This window comes from Danio aesculapii, chromosome 17 (genome assembly GCF_903798145.1).
Source record: "Danio aesculapii chromosome 17, fDanAes4.1, whole genome shotgun sequence".
NCBI lineage: Eukaryota > Metazoa > Chordata > Actinopteri > Cypriniformes > Danionidae > Danio > Danio aesculapii.
The window spans coordinates 5,460,517-5,484,801 of record NC_079451.1 but is presented as its reverse complement, the minus strand read 5'-3'; the positions used below and the strand labels follow the sequence as shown (position 1 = coordinate 5,484,801).

General features: G+C 34.6%; 1 protein-coding gene across 1 annotated transcript in view; it reads right to left on the bottom strand.

Moving 5' to 3' along the window:
• alk (ALK receptor tyrosine kinase) overlaps positions 1 to 24,285 on the bottom strand; it is an 860,900-nt gene that overhangs the window by 331,617 nt on the left and 504,998 nt on the right. The window contains exon 4 of the mRNA XM_056477460.1: positions 9,838 to 10,039. Within this exon, the coding sequence (XP_056333435.1) occupies positions 9,838 to 10,039 (202 nt within the window). The remainder of the gene's footprint in view (positions 1 to 9,837; positions 10,040 to 24,285) is intronic.

The following is a 24,285-nucleotide window of genomic DNA, read 5'->3' as shown; positions in this document are numbered from 1 at the left end:
TAATCTAGTAGTGTTTGCTTTGCTTTGGTTTTTCTGGGTGAATTTTTGTGAAATCCTGAGAATTACTGGCATATCTCATGCCGTTCAGTCTTATAATCTTAAAATGTGAGCAAAATCATCTGTTTTGTCTTGACATAGACATTACAATACTCTACATTATGCTAGGGAATAATTTAAATACTAGTTCTAAAGTGACCTTTGTGAAGTATCAACGGTTTCTGCTGTTCTAAATAGTGGAAAAAAGTAGTTCCTTAACAAAAGGGTTATTGAGACGCTCTATGTTTTTTTTTTTTTATACACACAATTATGTTGTCAAACTGTTGTATAAACGCAATATCACACTTGTAGCAGTGTGATATGGCTGTATATTGTATCCGTTGGGGGCACTAAGACACTTGCCGATGTATAACCATAATCGCACTGCTACTCGTGTGATATTGCTTATATATTATATTATTTACAAATCTGTGTTATTGAATGGAACGTCACACTGTAGTATTAGAGAATTGATCCACCAGCCTGATTTCAGCCAGGGAACATAAGTATTTTACGTTTTGTCCGTTTTGTGGCAAATTCATACGAATTCGTACAAGTTCATTCGTACGAAATTGTACGATTTTAAAAAGGAGGCGTGGCACCTAACCCCACCCCTAAATTCAACCCTCATTGGGGGATGAACAAATCATAATAAATTGTACAAATTAGATCGCACGAATTCATACGAATAAGCCTCTAAATCAAAAAGTTACGAATTGTCGTGAGATTGTGTTGGATCAACTGTAAATAAGTATTTGCTACAGTAAATAGTGGTGTATTTTAATATACTATTGTTGTTGAAACTTACTGTATAGTATTACTGTAGTTATAAAATGACCACAGCAGCAATAGAATTACCAGAACAGATTCATTGCTCATTCTAAAACATAATTGTATTTATTAAAAATGACTATATTTTAGTTTTATGCGAGGGTAACTTCTGATGTGCAGCCATTTTGTACAAAAATGGCCAAATAGGACAAATATAGTGATAACGATAGATTCTTTGTGATAGATTTCTAATGTACAATTTAAGCTCCACAGCACATCCCTTTAAACAAAGCTTTAATCGAAGCCTTTTTACAGCATTTTATTGGCTGACCAGTATATCAGCCCTCGTTAATGGATTTAAACAAGTGTTAATCCGCTGCAAATACGATGGTCCAACGCCCAACAGATATGCTCAACAATACAAATGAGACCAATTAGCAAAACAGATTGCCATCCGTGATTAGATACTGTGCTGTTGAGCACTTGGGTAGTGTTAGAAAAGTACTTTGTCAACACTCTCGTGGAACTTCAGAAACAAGAGAAAGCTCCCATCTAGGCCCATCTAGTTTCAAACAATCTTAATGGAAGATAAATAATAATTCAAATTGAAGGTAATGAAAACATTCAACATTATTTATTTATTTATTAATTAATAAGGAATGCTGTGTCATCATAAACCACATTAACAAGCACACAAACACACAATAACAAATGATGGGTGAAATATCGAAATAACACTGGATAAACATTTTAATCCACCGGTTGGGTGTCCCCATATTTGATTTGTTCACCATTGGATTGGGTTAAAACATCCCAAACATATTTTGGAGTGTAAAGTGCCAGCAGTAGTCTAATAGTCTTAAAAACCAGCGAAGTGTTTTGACGTTCGACTGAAAACGTGTGCTCTTTCCACATTTATGATCTTTGACAGATCCTCTTTCAGTGTTTCAATAACTCTTTCTCAAACCGCTGGGTTGTTTGTCTCCTCGCTGCAGGAACGGCTAATGAACACAAAGCTAATCTTGTGACACAACACTCATTTCGCCGGCTAGCGGTGAACAGCAGTCTGTCTTAGCCACTGAGGTGTGCTGCCTTTTCTAGAGCGCGTAATCCCTCAGGCGAAAGGAGCCTTCGGGGTATTTGAATGTTTTAATTTCCATATATATTTAATTTTGCAGTCTGACACACTTTCTTACTTTCTCAATTCCGTGACTCACCAATAAGTATTTCACTAAGAAATTCCAAATATAAGACGGTGACACAAGAGTCACCCTGTGGACATACAAGAACTACATAACCTAGTTTCTGCAAATGCAAATATTTATTTATTTATTTATTTATTTATTTAATTAATTATTTATTTCTTTATTTATTGATTGATTGAGTCCAGAGATCTTCTTGTTTTATAAGAGTAAGATGGGGAAAACATAAATATATATATATTTTTTAATACTGACACTATAAAAATTTTCCATAAATTTGCAGTTTTCTGTATTTTGTGATTCATATTTTAACTTTTTTCCCATTTGTTTATGCTTTTGAATTGTTTTATAGGACCCTGATCTTTCTTTCAACAGTTTTTAATGGGTCACGAAACACCAAAACACATTTTTTTGAGATGTTGACAGTCGTATATATATATATATATATATATATATATATATATATATATATATATATATATATATATATATATATATATATATATATATATATATATGTGCATATATGCGCCCCACATTGCTAAAAACACGATTAGGACACATATATATTCACAAAAATGTGAAAATTGGTTGTTTTTGCATTATTTTGAGCAAATTTGTTCCCGTTTGAAAAGAAAATTTGAAGCTGCTTCACGGCTATGAGATCATTGTGTAAATTCCCGCATGGAGACAGGATGTCAGTACCGGTGGGTACAACATGATGTCTTTAAGTTTCCATCAGTAATTCATGAGAAAGAATTGGTTTGAAACAATCAGTGAGCTTTATTATGAATGAGTTTCAACTTCATCAATATGCATGATATAACTTCGAAGACTGATTTTACTTGTTACAGTGTTTAGACGGCAAAGAGACGCCATGTTGTATTGCCAACCGTAATTAAAACACGTAGAAAAATAAGAATTGTTAGCAGATATGGGTCGTCAGTGTTTATAAATGTGCCGCAACAAAGGTTTTGTTTCCATTGAGAGCACCGCTCGCGTGTGAACCCACATTTGTAGATTGCAGTGGTCTGCTCACATGTTCCTTAATGAAAGTGAAAGTGGCATACTGCAATTAAAATCAACAAACTAAGAATGAAACACCTGAAATTACACAAAACTTTGGAGGAAATGTGAATAGCGTGGTGACACAATGACGTTAATCGAATTATGTCTCATAACATGTAAAACGGGATCATGAAAGGAACATTCAAAAAGCAACTCATGTAAACACCTTAATCATATTATTGTCTTATTCAGATCAAGGCAAATAATTTGCTTACTGATGTCCATGTAAATGTAAGCATTGTCTATCTTTCCTTCATCTGTGTTTGTGTTGCCGCTTTGAAAATCAGCACATGCACGTACTGAAACTCCCTTTTTTATGCAAACCCTTCCCTCTTTCACCACCCGACCCACCTAAACAAAGCTGGACTCTTTCCTAACTTTTTTGCAATTAGAGGTGTGAAACCACCCTGCTGCGACAGATTTGTTTCATGACCCTTTAACCTTGAAAAGTGAAAAAAAGTTACTTTTGTTGATACTTTTAATAGTTTAAAATGATTTATTGTCTGGGTTGGTGTTGCTTATTTCGGTACAAAACCTTGTAATAAACTGCCAGTACATTTTCTGTTACCTTATATTATTTTTTTATTTTTTTTTTATGAAAACAGTAACCAATTTAATGGTGAAATTTGACTCGGATTTTAAATTTAACAATCAGATTAGAGCAGTAGTTAAATCTAACTTCTTTCAATTAAGATAACTTGCAAAAATAAAGCAATATATACCCAAACAACAGTTTGAGACAGTAATCCATGCTTCTGTGACCACTAGATTAGATTACTGTAATGCATTGTATGTGGGGAGTAGCAGGTTAGCTATTGCCTGTTTGCAATAAAGTGCAAAACTGGTACTCACAAACAGGGCTTGACATTTTTTTTTTGATCACCAGCCACTGTGGTTATGAGTTTTGCAATGTTACTAGCCATTCGCAATTTTCTCTAGCCACAATTTTGTTGTTGGGAAAATATATTTTATATGCAAAAATTTGAGCCTGATCATCCTCTCTTTCTGTATTCACCTGCTTCCTATTGCTCGTGCGAACACTTATCAGTTGTCCTGCTTCTCGATTCTAAGATCACATTTACATACATATTGACGAATTGCGTTGGCTGCCCCCACAAGCCACTTTGGCTGGTTGGAAATCGACAAAGATGGCCCAATATTCGTGCAAATGTGATCTTAGAATCGAGAAGCAGCACGACTGACAAAAATAACTGTGTTCGTGCGAGCAAAAGAGAGTAGATAAATACCAAATGAGAGAAAGATCATTCGCACGCACAGGTGCTGTGATGCACGCGACTGTTAAAAAGTGTGCACGCTTCCGTTTACTCGCGCAAAGCTACCGTGCCTAGAGGAAATGCAACTGGTGCGATCGGTTCTCTTTGAAACATACTGGACAAAAAGCGATCATCGTGCACCCACAGTTCTGCTGCTTTCAAGAGCTCAATATTTAAAAAAATATCCTTTTGCAAGCAGCAGCAGTCACTGCTTTCGCTTTAATTATTCTTTTAACAGATTATTAACAGACCTAACATTAACGGTGTGCGCATGATCATCCTTTCATTATCACTCACGGTATGTCTTTTTTTAACTTCTTTCTTTTGCTTACAGTTATTTTTGTTAATATGGTTTAATTATCTTTTTTTTTTTTACAATAACAATGCTTTAATGTGATATTAACTCTCCATTTATGTGTAGTAACTGCTGATCTGGGACCTTTTGGCAGGACAGATTACTGTGCATATTTCAGATGCATGACAATAATTCTTTTTTAAATGTAATGTTGGTCCTACTTTATATTAAGTGTCCTTAACTGCTATGTACTTAAACTGAAATTAATAATTCGGTTCAATGTATATAATGTGTAAAAACATGTATTTACTGTGTACTTATGCTTTATTAAATACCTGTATGTAATTACATCTGTAATTGAATTGTGTAATTACATTTGTAAATACACTGTTGACCATCCCTTACACCAGGGGTCACCAATCTCGATCCTGGAGGGCCGGAGTCCCTGTAGGGTTTAGCTCCAACTTGCCTCAACACACCTGGCTTGGTGTTTCAAGTTTCATGTAAACCTAGTAAGACTTTGATTAGCTCGTTTGATTAGGGTTGGAGCTAAAATCTGCAGGACACCCGCCCTCCAGGAACAAGTTTGGTGACCCCTGCCTTACACCTTAACCCACCCATAAACCTACTCATACCACCAAACCTGTCCATAACCCTACCCCTATCCCAAATCAAGAGCACCACAAGTGTTCTCAAATACATTATTAACACAGTAAGTACATTGTATTTATTTTTTTATTATTTTTTGATGCAAGTACATAGTAGTTAAGGACACTTAAAATAAAGTGGGACTGTAATTTTTTTAAAGAAAAGTTTTGATGAATTAAAAAGTGTACCTATCAGCTATAATTTCCTTGTTTTGACACATTTAAAATGTCTGGCTAAGAAATAATTATTTATTTTTGGTGTGGTCAGAGATAAATTTGGTAAATCCTTAGTTTTGAGCACTGAAAAGTGCTATACATGTAAAATATATGTTCCCAACAACATAGCGAAAATGCCGAGTGACTAGTTATGTTGGAAAACTACTAGCCAAAGTGGCTGGTGATCAAAGAAGTCAACATCAGGCCCTGATTATATTATTTCAAGCTACTAAAATATCAATAAAAGTCACTTTGTGGACACTGTCAATTAACAGATATATTCATTCATTCATTCATTTTCTTTTCAGCTTAGGCCCTTCATTAATCTGGGGTTGCCACAGCGGAATGAACCGCCAACTTATCCAGCATATGTTTTACACAGCGGATGCCCTTCCAGCTCCAACCCATTACTGGGAAACATCCAACCACAATCATTCATACACATACACTACGGACAATTTTAGCCTACCCAATTCACCTATAGCGCATGTCTTTGGACTTGTGGGGGAAACTGTAGCACCCGGAGGAAAAGGGTGCGAACACAATTAGAACATGCAAACTCCATACAGAAATGCCAACTGACCGAGCTGAGGCTCGAACCAGTGACCTTCTTGTGAGGCGATTTTGCTACTCACTGCGCCACCGTGCTGCCTTAACATATTTGTTCATATATATATATATATATATATATATATATATATATATATATATATATATATATATATATATATATATATACACACACATATACACACACATACACATACATATACATATGTATATGTATATTGTTACGACCTTTTTAGGTCTAGGGATGTGACCGTAACAGAAAATGAATGATTGGTGGTGGGTGATGTGCAATGGCTGGAAAAAGAGTAAAGTTGATAACTCATCTCCTCAAACAGAATTTCTAGAGACTTAAACAAGGTCAAATCAAGAAAAGAGAAGTTTATTTACTTTTCAAAATATAACAAAGAAAACAGGGTATTAATTCAGAAGGGGGCAAGGCCAAAACAACAAACAAAAACAAGCTAACTCCTAAAATGAACTCTTGCTAATCTGAAATAAAAAGAAACAAAAATACATAAACAAACTAACTCCCTCTACTAACATAAACAGGAGAAAACTGATTCAAAACAAAAATGGCACCCACCTTCCTACTTAACCCTCAAAACAAACAAACAAACAAACAAGCAAGCAAACAAACCAACCAACCAGACTCACTTCTCTTGATGAATTATTAGATGTTAACAACAAGATCACTGAAAGTAGAAGTTTGACTTAAATAGCTTAACCACACTGTAAATATTGAAGTCAACTCAAATTTTGAAAGCTCTAACAAACACAAGGTCTGTATGTGGAGAACAGTTCAGCCACTGCACGATCTAGCCACCACCAACAATGGTTTGAAGTGTAGATCATGTTAAATAGTCTCTCTCCTCTCCTAACAGCCAATCACTGGAAAGATCCAATGATCGCTACCAGGTGGACACAATTACCTGCAGGGAGAGAGAGAGAGAGAGAGAGAGAAAACAAGCACATTGTGCACACAAAGAGATGTGTCTCAGGAAGTAACAATATGTGTGTGTTTATAGACATATATATAGACATATATATATGTACTTTTTTAGTGTATGACTTGATGTGTTGTGCTACAAACCAAAACTTTGCCAAAATACCTTGATATTGTTTGCATTTTGCTAGACATTTTCTTAAATATATGTCACAGAATGTTCTGTTAGATCACAATTTAAAGTCAGATATCCTATTTCACTTTTTTCAGCTCATATTTTTTATTGTTTTTCTTTTAAAAAGTGACTCTGCATTTTTTTTTTTTACCTTTTGACAAGTTCTTGGTAAACAACCTTTACATTTGTTATGTGAAGTAATTGCATGAAAATCATCCTCAGTGTGCAGAATGGCCTGGTCATTTTTGCTATGAGCATTTACATCGTTGACTGGACAAGAGGTGACCTCAGGGGAGGGTACAATTGCGTAAGGATATGTGGGTTGGTTGGCTGATCAAAAATAATGACCTCAAGAGGAACTCTATAATGAGTCAGAGCACTTTTTCTCTATCGGAACATGCCACGCATGGCTGAACACATTCATATGCAGCCCGGTCGTGTAAAACACAGAGTTCCTCAGCAGAGGCACATCCAGCAAACAAGAACTTGCTAGAGACAAGAAAAGAATCTCAAGGACACAGAAAACACATATAAATGGCGTTAGTCTCAAAGGAAGTACATGTTATGAATCAAATTATTATTATTAATTGTCAGTTTTATATTATACAATAGAGCTGCATGTCATCTATTATTTCAGCATCGATATTGCAATGTGATTTTTTTTTTGCAATAGTCACATTGTGAGCATACTCAATGTTAAATCTGGGGTATAACTGATCATTTTGCTTGTGTTTTTGAGGCCTGTGTCGGTATGAGAATTTTTTTTAAGCATTCAAGCCTAGAAATGGTTAAACCCTCATTCTGAAAACATAGCCCTACATAAGTTTCTGGGGACCGCGAAATACGTCCCAGTAGGTATGTATTTTGCAGTTTTTGTTTTTGCAAATTCACGAGAGGCCGCTGTATATGCTTTTTTATAAATCAAATTTATCTCGCGAGTGCTATTTGCAACTGCTGTTCTCGCGTAAACTCACCAGAGGCCGCTGTTGACTGACTGAATGACTGACTGACCAATTGACTGACCCACCCTCCTCCTTCCCTAAACCCAACCAATTTTATCAATTGACCCATCCACCCACTTCCCTAAACCCAACCAACAATTTACAAAAGCAATCTGGAAAAAGTAGAGCCCTAGTCCGATTTTAAATTATTTTTACCATGTTTTTGGATTTTACCACATTCTCACCCTTTTATTTACTATATATATATATATATATATATATATATATATATATATATATATATATATATATATATTAGATCCACTTTATATTCATATATATATACATGTGTGTATGTATGTATATGTGTATATATATATATATATATATATATATATATATATATATATATATATATATATATATATATATATATATATATATATATATATATATATATATAGTGGATCTAATTGGATTTGCATTGTAAACATTAAATAAAAGTTAAAAAGGTATTACTTTTTATTCAATATACAAATATTTTAGTTATAATTCTCCCAAAATCATTAGGCATACATCTGCAGATTTTTAACAAAACTCGAAATAGCAAAAAATGTCCGCAGATTCTGTCTGGCCCTACTATTACCTGCCTATTATTCAGATATTAACTGTCAACAAAAATTTGTAAACTTTGCATCCCTAACCCACTACCTAAACCTAACTTCTTACCAACTATTAAACTCAAAACATATTTATAAAATTCTGAGTTGTAATTCTGTCATTTGGGTGAGTGGGTGACACAATTGTGAGTGGGCTTGACAGGCCATCTGTAGAAAACACACTCTTTCATCTCACTGATACTTTAACAACCACTTGAACCAGTTTGCACCAGACACTTTCCAACTGTTTACTATTGCACTTAATTATCTGAGCACTAACATTTCCTTGTCTTGTTGAATCACGGAATATCAATGAATGACAAAAGCATCTGCTAAATGATCAAATGTAATATGTAGTTAATTAGTAGTTTATTGAGATAAAAGCCTTAGTAAATGGTTTGTTGAATTGTACATAGGGTTAGCTTTTTTAAAGTTAGATATTCATTAGCTTTTCAGTTGTATGTGAAAGTTCCTCACTATGAATGAATGTGCCACATTATAATAAAGTAAATCTCTGGACAAGTCTTCTCACGTCTAAATTGATCTTGACTGCTGTACCGTCTGACATTCGTGACAACAGAAATCTCAAACTGTGATACAGATGATAGCCGCTTATATAGTCTGTCAAGCAACAATGGGAAATAATCCATATAAACTGTACACCACATACTCCATAAACACAGTGTGCAGTTTTCAAACATCTCTCTTCGATTTCTTAAAAGTGAAGTTTAAAAAATAGATAAATCTGATAGCCCATCTAATGCCAATATCATCCACAAAGAAAAGTTTTGAGTGGAGAATAAAGGATTCAATCTGTGGTGAATTGCAGAGAGAGAATAGAATAAAGACACAATGGAAGCACTGTAATAATGCACTGCATGCCAGGATTCAATAGTTAATCTTTAACCTGTGGAAAAAAAGCACCCACGTTTCACAAGGCCTCAGCAGGGCAGAATCGTGTGTATCAGAATCACAAGGTTCAACGATTGAGAAACATCAAGCTGCTTTGAATATGAGAACGCCGCCGTTGGCGAACTCACCCGATGACGTGTGGGTGCTCTGTGGTGAGAAGAGCAAGCGGTGGCTTGTCCCTCTCGATGAGCCAAACTGTGTAGCGTCCACTCTGCCTCGGGTGCAAAAACACGGTGATATCCAGACCACAGGGCCGATGGGCGGCGCGGAACCAAGGGCTCAGGACCCATGGCCCTGTCAGAGCGGAGCTGTTCACTGTGAGAAACCGCCCTGGAGAAACAAAGAGATCAAACACATAAACATATATTTATATATAGTTCAAATTACTTCATGAAAGTCTTTGATGAAAGTGGTTAAGAAGACGCATTATGAATCAAAGTGAAGGGGGTGTTAATAGCTCTGTCTTATTTGAAACTAAATTAATATAATATTCTAAAATGTATATAATAATAATAATAATAATAATAATAATAATAATAATAATAATAATTATAATAATAATAATAACAATAAAAATAATAATAATAATAATAATAATTATAATAATAACATGTATAATGAAATAAATAAAAAATGAATAATACAAATTAATAATTAAATATATAAAAAAAAAAAAATAATAATAATAATAATAAATAAATAAAATCTCTAATAAAAAAAAAATTATAATACAAATAAATAAATGTATAAATAAATATAATAATAATAATTATAATAATAATAATAATAATAATAATAATAATAACATGTATAATAAAAGGGTGACGCCTCACAGAAAGAAGGTCGCTGGTTCCAGCCTTGGCTGGGTCAGTTGGCATTTCTGTGTGGAGTTTGCATGTTCTCCCTGCGTTCGCGTGGGTTTCCTCCGGGTGCTCCTGTTTCCTCCACAGTCCAAAGACATGCAGTACAGGTGAATTGGGAAGGCTAAATTGTCTGTAGTGTATGTGTGGGAATGATTGTGTGTGGATGTTTCCCAGAGATGGGTTGTGGCTGGAAGGGCATCCGCTGTGTAAAAACGTGCTGGATCAGTTAGCGGTTCATTCCGCTGTGGCAACCCCTTTTTAATAAAGGGACTAAGCCAAAAAGAAAATTAATGAATGTATAATAAAAATAAATAAAAAATGAATAATACAAATAAATAAATGAAATAATAATAGTAATAATAATTAAATTAATAAATTAAATTTCTAATAAAAATGAATAAAAAATTGAATAGTACAAATAAATAAATAAATAAAAAAAATATAATAATAATAAAAAAAAAAATAATAATAATAATAATAAAAATAATAATAATCATTATTATTATTATTATTTATTTATTTATTTATTTGCAATTATTCATTCATTCATTTGATTGGTGTTACTCAGAATTAACCAAACTTGAACAGTGCAGTGAACTGCTAAACTTGTTGCACGAGCTTGTGTTTCCAGTCTGTCGCATTTGCATGAGCATAAAGGGAAGTGTATGGTGAAAAAAGTGCAGTGTGACCGCAGCTGTACCCTATATTTTCTCTCCGTTTAATCTCATTACTGTCAGTTCTAGAATATAATGAGATTAAATGGAGACTTGCATCAAATTCTTCTACACCAAACCCTAATTTACATCAATAACCAGCTAAATTAATATTCTCAATATGCTGGCAAACAGATAAACTAGATAAATAGATATACTCTTTGCCATGTCTTATTTTGACATGTTGTATGTATTTATTTTTGTTGACACTAAAATCTGAAAAGGATTTGAATAAATTGTCTTAATTAATTTTGTTCTCTCTCTAGGATTTGGCAATACTATAATTACCTTTCTTTTAAACAAAAGTGGGAATACTTTATTTCCTTTAGTGCGCAGTCTCTCTCATACATTTTTAAACAAGTGTCCCCTTTCCTCCTCATACCATCTCTGAACACTTCTCAGAGGTATCCGGATCGTGAGAGTGTGTGTGAAAGTGAAATTCGCAGATCTGTGGCTCAGGCAGCAGACAGTGAGGCCATGTAGAGCCAAAATAGATGAGTGAGGGGGGGAAATGACAACACACCAGAGGAAAACGAAATAAATAATGAAAGAAAGGAGAGAAATCAAAGCTCTGTCTGTGGGCTTTGATTTAGAGTCCTCCCTCTCAACAGCCTCATTCAGCTCCCTCAATCAGGACATTTTCCACAGGGCCACAGCACAGCGAAGAAGACGAAAAAACAAGACAAAAGACACCTTCTTTTGAGAGAAAAGAAAACAAAAAAACAAACAAGAAAGAAAAAATGTGCCAGAATGTAGCATTATTCAGTGTTATTTAGAAGAGATTGTAACACAGAGGTAGTCACTACTAACTGTCTAACTAACTAACTAACTAACTAACCAATCAACTGACAAAGTAACCAATTTCTGCTTATAAATAAACTGCATAGTTGCAATCTACACTACATTTATAACTACAGTATTGCCTAAAAAAGCCTTAAAAGTACATTATTTTGTCCAACAGCAGCAATATCTGTCAAACTGTTGCAAGTTTACTCGTATCTCTCTATGTCAGCGGAATCAGAATTCGTGAACCAGATGGAACTGTTGTATAAATTAGCAATATCACACTTGTAGGATATTTGGCTGTATATCGGCACTGGTGAGAGGTGTGCGTTGGTTTGAGGCTACAGGCCGAGTGCCTTAGTGCTACACCAGTGACTATACAGCCATATCGCACTGCTACAAGTGTGATATTGCGTTTATACAACAGTTTGATGGCATAAACGTGTATATAAAAATTTTAATCAAACAATATTTTATACAAGGAACAACTACTACTACTCATGTAGTTTAAAATATTAAAAGAAAATGCTGAGTTTGTCTTCCTTTATTATGTGGTTCCTGTCGCCATCTTGTGACAGTCAACCATCAATTGCTTTGCTCTGCTCAGAATGACAGGTTGATGGCTGCTGACGTACTGACTCTCTGAAAATATGTGTAGTTTCACAAACTAATTTCGAGAGGAGCACGTGATATGATTGACTACAGCTGATCCTCATTGCTAATCATTAGCTAGCCTATCAGATCATTCTAAAACTACTATAAATATCCTGCCTAAACTTCATTCCTTATCTTCGTTTTTGGAACCCCCTCCCCCCCATCCTTCCCTTCTCCCTCCTCCTCTTTCATGATCAGGCAACACGGTGGCTCAGTGGTTAGCACTGCTACCTCGCAGTAAGAAGGCCACAGGTTCAAGTTCTAATTGAGCCAGTCGGCACTCCCTGCGTGGAGTTTGCATGTTCTCCCTGTGTTTGCATGGGTTTTCTCCGGGTCCTCCGGTTTCCTCCCACAGTCTAAAAACATGTACATAAATGAATCGTAATACAGTCACAAGCACTTAACGCATACATAGCAAAAGGGGGCACTCGAGAAACTCCTGATCTCGTATCCCTCCTAATGCTCATTGACCAGGCGGGAACCTTGGGACAGCATGCCAAACCTGCTATCATAGTCGAGCATTATCTAAGTGTGAACTCTTGAAAAAATATTTTAAATAGGCACTATCCTTATAAATAAGCTGGTAAAAAATGTACTACATTCTCATTTAAAAAGCCCCAAAAGTGCATCATGATGTTCAACAGCTGCAATATTTGTCAAACTAGTAATTTTATGCTTGTAACTCTGTGGGTGGAGTAATAAACCACAAGGGTGAAGAGTGTCACAATCACCAGCGATTCACCATTACACGAACTACAAGTTGCAGTCATGCACCTCGCACACAGCTGTTTCTGTTTCAGTTTGATTACACGCACACAGCCAGAGGATGATTACGAACTGATTACAAGGACTATTTATACAGCGCACACACACACACACATTTCATGACTGAGCCTTCTGTGATATGAAGTGGACGCTGACAAGGGAGGTGCAGATCCAAATGTAGGTTTATTGAACAGAGAATGGTCAGGCAAGCAACGGTCCGCACAAGGGCAAACAGATGTATACAGGAAATCCAGACTCGTAGTCAAATAACAGGCGAATGGTCATACAGAAAGACAGCAGACAACGTAAAACAAAGCAAGGTTCAAACACACAAGGCAAGGAAACCACTTCGTGATGTTCACAAGCATTATAACAAGACTCAGCACAGATGTCTGTGTGAGTGCTGTCTTTATAGCCCATTTGATTAGTCCTGAACAGATTCAGCTGTGTGTGTTTGCAACCAAAGGTGAACCGGAACAGGTGTGAGAGTATAGATATGATTGAATTTGTAGTTAATTTGGTGGCAGATTTATATATCGTCACCTATATACAGTATATATATATATATATATATATATATATATATATATATATATATATATATATATATATATATATATATATATATATATATATATATACCTATATATCGTCACCTTGGAATTATATAGCTACGGTCACATTGGGCTTTGTGTGTGCGGAATTCTGTCGTACGGCGCTGCGAAAAGGGGTGGAATTAAACAAGATGATTAGACATTAAAAAAAGCGAGCGATTGCTCCATGTTTTACATTTCTGTCCAGAGAGGTCATGTTTTGATCCTCAATTGTCATGCAGTCAAGTGATGCGATTTCGCAGGTCAGAGTTCACCAAGCTTGAACTTTACACCGCAGCAACATGCGAAACTTGATGCATGACCCTGCATTTCCGGTCTGACGCATTCGCGTGTGTATGAATGGAAGTCTATGGGAGGAAAAGTCAAGTGTGACCGCAGCTTAAGTTTGAGCTTCAAAGTTTTTTCATTCCATATAGCAAGCAATATGTGTGTAACAGTTCTCTTTCATACATCAACATGACAGAGACCCTACATTAACTTGTATTTGCAAATTAGATTAAAAAAACACGGATAGAAGCTTGTAATTTTGTAAAATCGTTTTCCACGTGAAATTATAAGGTTCTATCTGGCAGATCATTCATTGAAGCATTACTTTTCAAGAAATAAATATTTATATTTTACAATAAAAATATAAAGAATTTAGTGTTGTTATGGTATGTTGATGCTTGAGAAAGTAAAATGTTAGCTTTCTATAACATTAATTTCTTGTTTTAGGATGAATATTTTTTTCTTGTTCAAATTAAGCATACAGTACAAGGCTGTGCTAAATATCTTGTCCAGTGCAATTAATATGTTAATATTTATGAAATTTTAGGCTTTGTATAAATTATTGAATTATATTTATTGAATTATATGCCCCATGAATTAATTTAAGTATTTGCCCTTCAAGACTTTATATCCAATTTAAAGACTTTAAAAGAAAACAGACAATGAGCAAATTAGTTTAATAAACACTGAAAATGTTTCACTTACCATATATAAACAAATAAAAATAGTTCACTTTTAATATATAATTTTATAATTTCTTTTTTAACAATGTAATATTCAACATTTCATCTCAATGTCGAAAAATGCTTCTAAATCATCACGTTTACACACATCTCAATTTTGTGTAGTGCGGCATTATTTAGACTCGTGTGATTTTTGTCTTTCTGGTCTTTCCCGCTGTCAACGGAACAGTCTGGCGAAATGACAAAGAAAGCTGATCCTGATTGGTCCTCTAGAGTAGATACTTTGTAGATAAACCATTTTAGTTTTTTTTAATAAAAACATGTAAACATTTTCTAAAAAAACCCATCACATAATGTAAATAAGTTGTCATTTAATAAGAATATGTGAACAACTCAATTTTGACAGAAATGTCAGATAGAACCTTATCATTCTAAGGTGACGATATGGAACAAGTAAATGGAGAGTAAATACTTTTAAGCAGGTTTTCTTATGACTATTTTTAATCATGTAATTTTATATTTATTTATTTTATATCGTTTAACAATGTTTTTTTTAATATTTTTGACACATTTGTCACTTTAAGGCCCTAAAATCCCGAGAAATGTGCAATATGGTCACAGCAGGGGCTATGCTAACTTTTCTTTTCTTCGAAAATTTAAGTGAGCATGTAATTTGACTATGAATTCCTTAAATTTTGAATACCAGTTTTAGCCCCTTGCTGAAAGCGATACAAAGCCGAACACTTGCTGCTCACTGACTCCCAGTGATTTGTCCATGTCTCGACTTGTATAATCTTGCGTTGTGTGCTCTGAAGAAGTACATGGATCAAAATTTGTCCAGAAGGCGTGCATTTTGTATACATGCTTATACACTCCGGCCCATAGTTATGTAACATTTGCAATTCATGTCTTTAAAAATTCCCAGCCAGAATAAATGCAAATGTAAACAGAAGTGAAGAGTCAAATCATGGATATCGATGCTGCATATCATATTCATCCATCAAACTGCTGAGTCCCAGGACACTGTGCTAACTGACCTATTAACACACTAGTTTTGTTTCCATCACCTTATCATACACACGGCGCAAAATGGTGCAAGACAAGTTTGGCATGATTTGTTGCTGTTTTCAGACCAGCACAACCCTAATTTTCACATTTTGAGTGACGTTGTTTAAATAGCAAATCCATTTGCGCCTATGCATGTCCAAATGTTTACACATTGCGAGGTGCAGCAGGTGGTTAAAACGCGAAGCACGCAGGGTGCATAAGCAGCACACAGTACACTCGTGGCCATTAGTAAATCATTCAAAAAAGGCGCATCTCAACGCAAAAAGAGCGTTCGGTGTAATCGGCCCCTAAAAGCTTAATAAAAACTTATTTATTTTTGCAATATTTAAAAATATGTGCATCACATTTGGAAGGAAATGTGGTACTTTGTCCTAAATCACATTGTGGTGTTTGATTAGTAAAGTATCAGTATTAGTAAAAAAAAATAGTAGTATTTTATTTACAGAAAACCCAGTTTTAAGTTTAAAAAAATGCATGCAAGTAAGCTAAGTCAATACAGACACATGCGAAATCAGGATGAAGTTTATCATTAACTATTTGTTACTGTTACTGACTCGGTCCCAGTCATTCCCCTCACTGGCCAGCAGAGGTCACCATCCCCGGACTTTTAAGCATTACATCATCCATCTAAACTGATTGTGCACACACCTGAACTGAATCTAGTTAACGACCCACGCTTCCTATATAAGCCACACTCAAACACCAGTTCATTGCGAAGTCTTGTTTAGCCCCGGCCAGCATTACTGAGCGGTCTTTCCTGTCTGATCTTCTGAGAATTACCCCGGACTGTTTCTGACTCTGAGTTGCCTTCTGCCCACGACCCTTGCTTTATACACGGACTCTGAACCACGCTGCCTGCCCTCGACCCAAGCCTGTCTAACGGATTCTGAACCACTCCGCCTGCCACTGATCTACGCCTGGTAAATCACTCTGTGTCTGTCAGCCGCCAGCCCCAAGACCATTATTGATTACTGTTGATGTGTGTGTGTTCACACTTTAGTGCGTATTGGATGTTTGTGTTTGACTGTGACTAATAAATACTGCATAATGGATCCCTCCGTGTCAGTCTCCTCGTTACAGTTACCCTTTGATTTAAATATTTATTTTTTCGTAGAGTGGGGGAAATAAGTATTGGGCACGTCACTATTTATTCCTCAGAAAATATATTTCAAAAGGTGCTGTTGACTTGGAATTGTCACCGGATGTTGGTAACAACCACAGAAATTCACATATCAAAGAAAACAAAACTAATTAGTTTACAAATTAAATTGTGCAATTAAATTTAACAACATAGGGGGAAAAGTATTGAACACATGTGAAGTAACCTAGTTAGTGAAGTTTTTTTTTCCTTCTCCGCTGTCGCCACTGGCTTGCATGGTTCGGGATCTGTAGAGCTGCGCATCGTTGGATTTGCTCTTCAGTGTTTGGACTCTCGATAGTGATTATTAAATCACACTGAACTGAGCTAAACTGAACTGAACTTAAACACTACAAACTGAACTACACTGTTCCAATTTACTATGACCTTTTATGTGAAGCTGCTTTGACACAATCTACATTGTATAAGCGCTATACAAATAAAGGTGAATTTAATTGAACATGAAGAAAGGGAAGTGTTGAAAGGCAGTGAAAGCCCAGACAGCAGCTGAAATCTCTCATTAGTTAGAAAGCAACCCTCTGAACTTTTTTTTTGGTGTGTATTCTGAGAATTAGGCATGAATATTTTGCAGGAACTTGACTTCCTAGAAAGTGCATTAACCGCATAACTAGGGAGCTGATTGAAGTAGCACTCCATGTTCAAGCTTTCAGAATTATTATTAGTTTTTTTTTTTTTTGACAAATCACAAAATGTGATGTCTCATTCTACAAATACATGAAAAAGTTGTTGTCATTAGCTAAATACACACACATTTGTATATATAAACTGAGGTTCTTTAATTCCACAGGGACTTTTTTTTAGCACTTGATGGCTTGGCTCTCACACCCGCAGAAGTGAATCAGTATCAGTTCACTGCCCACATCTGGAGTATGGAGAGCATATATGACACACTTCAATGACCTTACTGCTTTTTCTTCTTATTGCCTTGCAAATCCTGAAAACCTTTCGCTTGCAGCAGTGGAATACCTATATAATATTAATTATGTGAAAACTAACATGGTTTTAATAATAAGTAAGGATGGACATGTACAGTTGAAGTCAGAATTATAAGCCCTCCTTTGAATTTTTTAATTTTTAAAAAATATTTCCCAAATTATGTTTAACAGAGCAAGGGGATTTTCACAGTATGTCTGATAATATTTTTTCTTCTGGTGAAAGTCTTATTTGTTTTATTTCGGCTAGAATAAAAGCAGTTTTAAATTTTTTTAAAACACATTTTAAGGTCAAAATTATTAGCCGCTATGTTTTTTTTTTTGATAGTCTACCGAACAAACCATCATTATACAATAACTTGCCTAATTACCCTATTCTGCTTAGTTAACCTAATTAACCTAGTTAAGCCTTTAAATGTCACTTTAAGCTGGATAAGAGTGTCTTGAATATATCTAGTACAATATTTTTTACTGTCAACATGGCGAAGATAAAATAAATCAGTTATTAGAAATGAGTTATTAAAACTATTATGTTTAGAAAATTGTTATCTCCATTAAACAGAAATTGGGGGGAAAAATTAACAGGGGGGCTATTAATTCTGACTTCAACTGTCGCTGAATTGCCCTGAGAGCTTCACTGCTGTATGGAGTGGATTGTGAACAACTTAGATAAAAACAGTTTTTATTCTAGCCGAAATAAAACAAATAAGACTTTCTCCAGAAGAAACTTCAACTGTAGCTGAATTACAACAATTCTGCATAGATGAGTGGGCCATAGTTCCTCCACAGCACTGGAACAGACTCATTTCAAGTTATGAAAAAAGCTTGATAGCAAGTTGTTGCTGCTAAGGGTGGCCCAACACACTTTTTTCACATAGTGCTCAGTAGTTTTGTGCTTTGTTTTCCCTCAATAATAAAAATCTTAAGTTTAAAAACTTATTCTATTCTAAATTTCTGTGCGGAAATAACAAAAACAGTCTGTAAATTCTATCTGGCCCTGGTTGTGTTGTGATTTAGAATTAAAACATTCATTATACACTAATTGTACACAGCGGACAATATGTATGCGTACTCCATAGTCAGCTTATTATTAATGCTCTGTCATCCAATGAGTCTACGAATCCAGGATCTATAACTTGCAGATAATAGGGTCTGGAGCTGGATATTACTGCTACTAATGCTTTCAGGATCATCATAACGTGTTCATTATGGAGCTCTTTTTTTTTTTCAGAACCAGAAAAGAGCATTCATTATAAAAGAGCAGTAGAGGAGCTGTCCAAAGCTGATTTAAGAACAAATCTTTCACTTTGCAGGCTTGAGATGTCATATAGTACGGGAAACCCTTTAATTGTTTTTATGTTTATGTTATGAAATAGGAATTGTTAAAAGGCATTTTACACGATGGATTATTTTATGACTTTGGCATTGCATAATTTGTCAAACGTATAATATAAAGGTAAATAAAGAGATCTGTAAATGTGCATTTGCACGAAATAACTCATTCAGCATTAAAAATGCCTTGTGTTTTATGGCAAAATGACAAACCACTTATTCTAGTACACACAAAAAAAACTGTTTGCCATTTTTGCTCCACTGTAAAATTCTAAAAAGAAATTCTGCACCATTTATATTCAAATTACTTATTATTATTATTATTATTATTATCATCATTATTATTATTATTATTATTATTATTATTATTATTATTATTATTATTATCATTATTATTATTATTATTATTATTATTATTATTATTATTATTATTATTATTATTATTATTATTGCTATTATTATTATTCATATTATTGTTATTATTATTGTTGTTATTATTATTATTATTGTTATTATTATTATTATCATTATTATTATTATTATTATTATTATTATTATTATTATTATTATTATTATTATTATTGCTATTATTATTAATAATATTATTGTTATTATTATTATTATTATTATTATTATTATTATTATTATTATTATTATTATTATTATTATTAGTATTATCATTGTTATTATTATTATTATTATTATTATTATTATTATTATTATTATTGCTATTATTATTATTAATAATATTATTGCTATTATTATTGTTATTATTATTATTATTATTATTATTATTATTATTATTATTATTATTATTGCTATTATTATTATTATTATTATTATTATTATTAATATTATTATTAATTAATTAATTAATTATTTTCATGATGTTTCCGTAGCCTATTATCAGGATTGTTCATACACTCAGGCTTAATGGATGGAGCATAGGCACATCATTAAAGACCTGTTGATTTCTGACAGTCACAGACTTAGTATGATATAATCTAGTGGCTAAATCAAACTTTCTTTATGTATGAGCAAGCATGGGGCAGCTTAATATTACTTAAAGGAAATTAGTTTACAGTTATATCCACTATCTAAGAACCGGAACTGGCGAGGATGTGTCCGTGAGCAGATGTAGCTGGCCAGCATACTGGTTCGAATTGATTTGGGGTTAACGATGAACCATTACCTGAAAATAAATATTTATTAGGTTAATCGATCTAAATTAGACAGAATCACAACCTATAAGTTGATCCGCTTGAATTAGATGAATCTAAAATCAAATTATTATAAATTGGACTCAGATTAAATTCGGAGTTGGAAGCAATTTAAAATTAATTTTAACAAATAAAAATATTTATTTTCACATGTGCTAAAAAAGATTGTACATATTTAACCTTCACCCTTACTGTTAGTTCCATCATAAGACTAATAGATGGACCTATACAGAAACAACCCCATGAAACACATCAGTATTATAAGATGGTGGCACTCTTGCTATTAAATTTATAAGTTGCATCTTAAATGACACACTATGCACTTATACAGTATACACTTATACACTCAATCGTGTAGTGTATGAGCTTAGTGTCGTCCCCAACATTTGAATGTTTTTAACTGATCGAAATTTCAAACCAATTTCCAGGTGATGTTTAACGGTTGCCAAATTAGGGAAATTAATTACCAAACTACCACATAGTTTCTGTTATGAGAATAGCTGTATTCCCCATCGGAGAGTGGCATAATCACGTACGTGAGATAATTTTGATTTCACAATCCAAAATAAATAAAATAATCCAACCTCAGCATCTAATAGCTCCAACCTTTCCTCTATGTGAGCAAAGCTGCAAAGTGTAGTGCATGTGTAGCCAATTTGGGACACACAAATAGTAAAAGCACGTCCTTTATTTCAAATTAATTACATCAAACATGTCTTATATATATATATATCCTTTTCAAAATAATGTACACTTCACTTTTGCGTCACTTACAATTTAAGATGATTATACACAGAGCAACTTCTTGAGCTATGTTGCTGGGCACTATTGCATAGTGAAGTTGCTTGGCTACTTTCCTATTGAGAATTGGCAACAAAATTGTATTTGGATTAAGTTGCCCTAATTAGCTGCCCTGTGTCTCACCTCATTGCCCATAGACAGCCTCATTGCCCAAAGTTGTCTTGCAATATTGCTCTAAAATTTTCGTCATGTATCATCACCTTCCGGTTAATCTTTCCTGAGGATCCACACTTATGCACAAGCTTTAAGATGATAACTACTGATTTAACTGCAATTGCTGGTTTCAAACAGAGATGGAGGCAAAGAGGCTAAACCTACTGAGTGCAGATTTAAAGAGATAGTTCAAATAAAAAAGTCAATTATGTCACTCTGCCAGCACTTGTATGGATCTAGATTTGTCTTTGTTATTATTATTCAATAAAATAAATAAATATTTTAATCTTAGTCTCACTTAGGGCATGGTCTTAAAGGGTTGTGCTTATTCTCTTAATGAGTTATCGGTGTGTTTTGAGGATGATGTGCATTAAACCAATCAGAGTCTCATCTCTCATTCCCTTTAAGAGTCAGTCCGGTTGCTCCATGGTGCATTTGCTATTTACCTGGTGGACGAGTGGAAAAACTGAACACATCATTAGCGAGAAAACATATAAACAGACCGTCGGCAGCGTGAGGATAAAGAACGAGCTTCCTCCATTTGGCCTCTTTACTTTCTCTTTACTTTACTTTTTACTTTACTCCTTTACTTTCGTTGACAAGGAAACTGTGTTGTATGCACTCCACTGAAGATATCCATAGGCCTACATATTTAATTTTGTTTATTAATTGCATACATTTGTCTTAAAACTATTTCTAAATTCAGTTCTAATTTCCAGCAAACTAATAAATGAACAATAACAACCAAGTGCGGTTAAAAAATTGAGTTATATCCAATCACACGTCCTATTCTTATGCCCCATATGGTTATGCATTTGTCTCCAAAACCCGACAGGTGGACAAATATAAACTTATTTTAGTTGAAGCAATGAACAAATTTCAACATGAGTTGTTTTTTGAATGTTCCTTTCATGATTCCTTTTTACTTGTTATAGCACATTATTCGATTAACATCATTGCGTCACCGCGCTATCCCCATTTCCTCTGGAGTTTCATGTAATTTCGGGTGTTTCATTTTTAATTTGTCGACTTTAACTGCAGTTTGACACTTTCACTTTCATTCGGGAGCATTTCAGGCATGCCCCCTGTGACAAAGGAGATATTGAATGCAACTATGAACTGCTGGAAGAGTGTTGTTTTAATGGAAGTTCATACCGCATGTTGAATGGAAGAAAAAAAAAACTCTGCACTTCACGATGCAGGTGTCTGTGGTCTTCCCTGACTTGCTAGGTGCAAAGAGTGTGTGCGGGTGTGTGGGTGTGTGTGTGTGTGTGTGTGTGTGACTATCCTGTCGCAAAACGTGCCGAAAAGTCCTACAATAGTTCGATTTATGTGTTTACATGTCTGTACTGCACTTCAATAATGCAACTAAACTCGCCATACTCCACATGTCTTAATTCGATTTCTCTTTAGTTCGATTATGACCTTAATCTGATTAAATTAATCAAAAATCACTGTTTACATGCTAGACTCTTAATTAGAGCATTGTCTTATTCGCATTAAAATCGAAATATTGGTGTCCATGTAAACGTGTCTCTTGACTTCAACAGTACTCGTTTTCAGCTCCTACAACAGACATCAATGAGTAGGTGTCCAGTTTTTTTCAAAACATCGGCTGTTTCCCAATATGCGTTCTTCAACAATCTTGCATCCTCGTGTTCTCATGTAACATCAGCATCAACTGCCAAAGATCAGTTCCAAAACTCAAGATCGCAAGAATGGAGGACGCGTGGAAGTTCCCGGATGTGTTCTTGATATCAAGGATGCATCGATGCAAACTTGAGGGAAAAACTCGCTTGAGAAGTCCCGAAAGTCATTGCAACTGTATAAAGGAGGTGGGAAGCACAGCATTTTATATAGATTTATTATTAAAGTTTGGAGATATAACTTATTTATCTCAGGAGTTTCCCTAAATGAAACGATGAATATAAACATTACCATGAAAAACGAAATAAAGGAATAAACACATTAAGGATGTTTATTTGCTGAAATTCATATTAAAATTCGTTTTATTTGTATTGTGCAATGTTTATTATGTTTTTATGCATAGTATATATTGTGAAACGGGCAATAACAATACATTGTTGTATGAATGCTGTAATGTTTAAATAAGTTTCCATTAAAAACGTGTGAAGGTCATATGACCATCAGGAAGAACCAGGGAAGAACGCAGCATCTCATTTCTCACTGGACCCATTCTCTGTTCTCGTGGTCTCCTGAGTTCGTTCTTCCGAGGAAACTTGGCAAGACTGAGAACCACAAGAGCACAAGTCCGTTCTCTACGTTCTTGGAATTGAGAAACAGCCATCTTCTTTTCTGTTTGACCCATATCCACTTGACAGCAAGCAAATAATGCCTAAATCTTCCTATTTGGCTGAACCATCCCTTAAATCGGACACATTTGCGAATATTTTTTTTTAGAATGTTTGCAGAAACACAGCTCTGCCTCGTCCTGACCTCGCTGGCTGCTATGTGGCTTTCCAGCATCTGCGTGCCTAGCTGACCTCTAATCTGCGCCATTAGCGATGCATTTCTAAGGGTGGGCGACTGGATCCACTTAAGAGTTGGT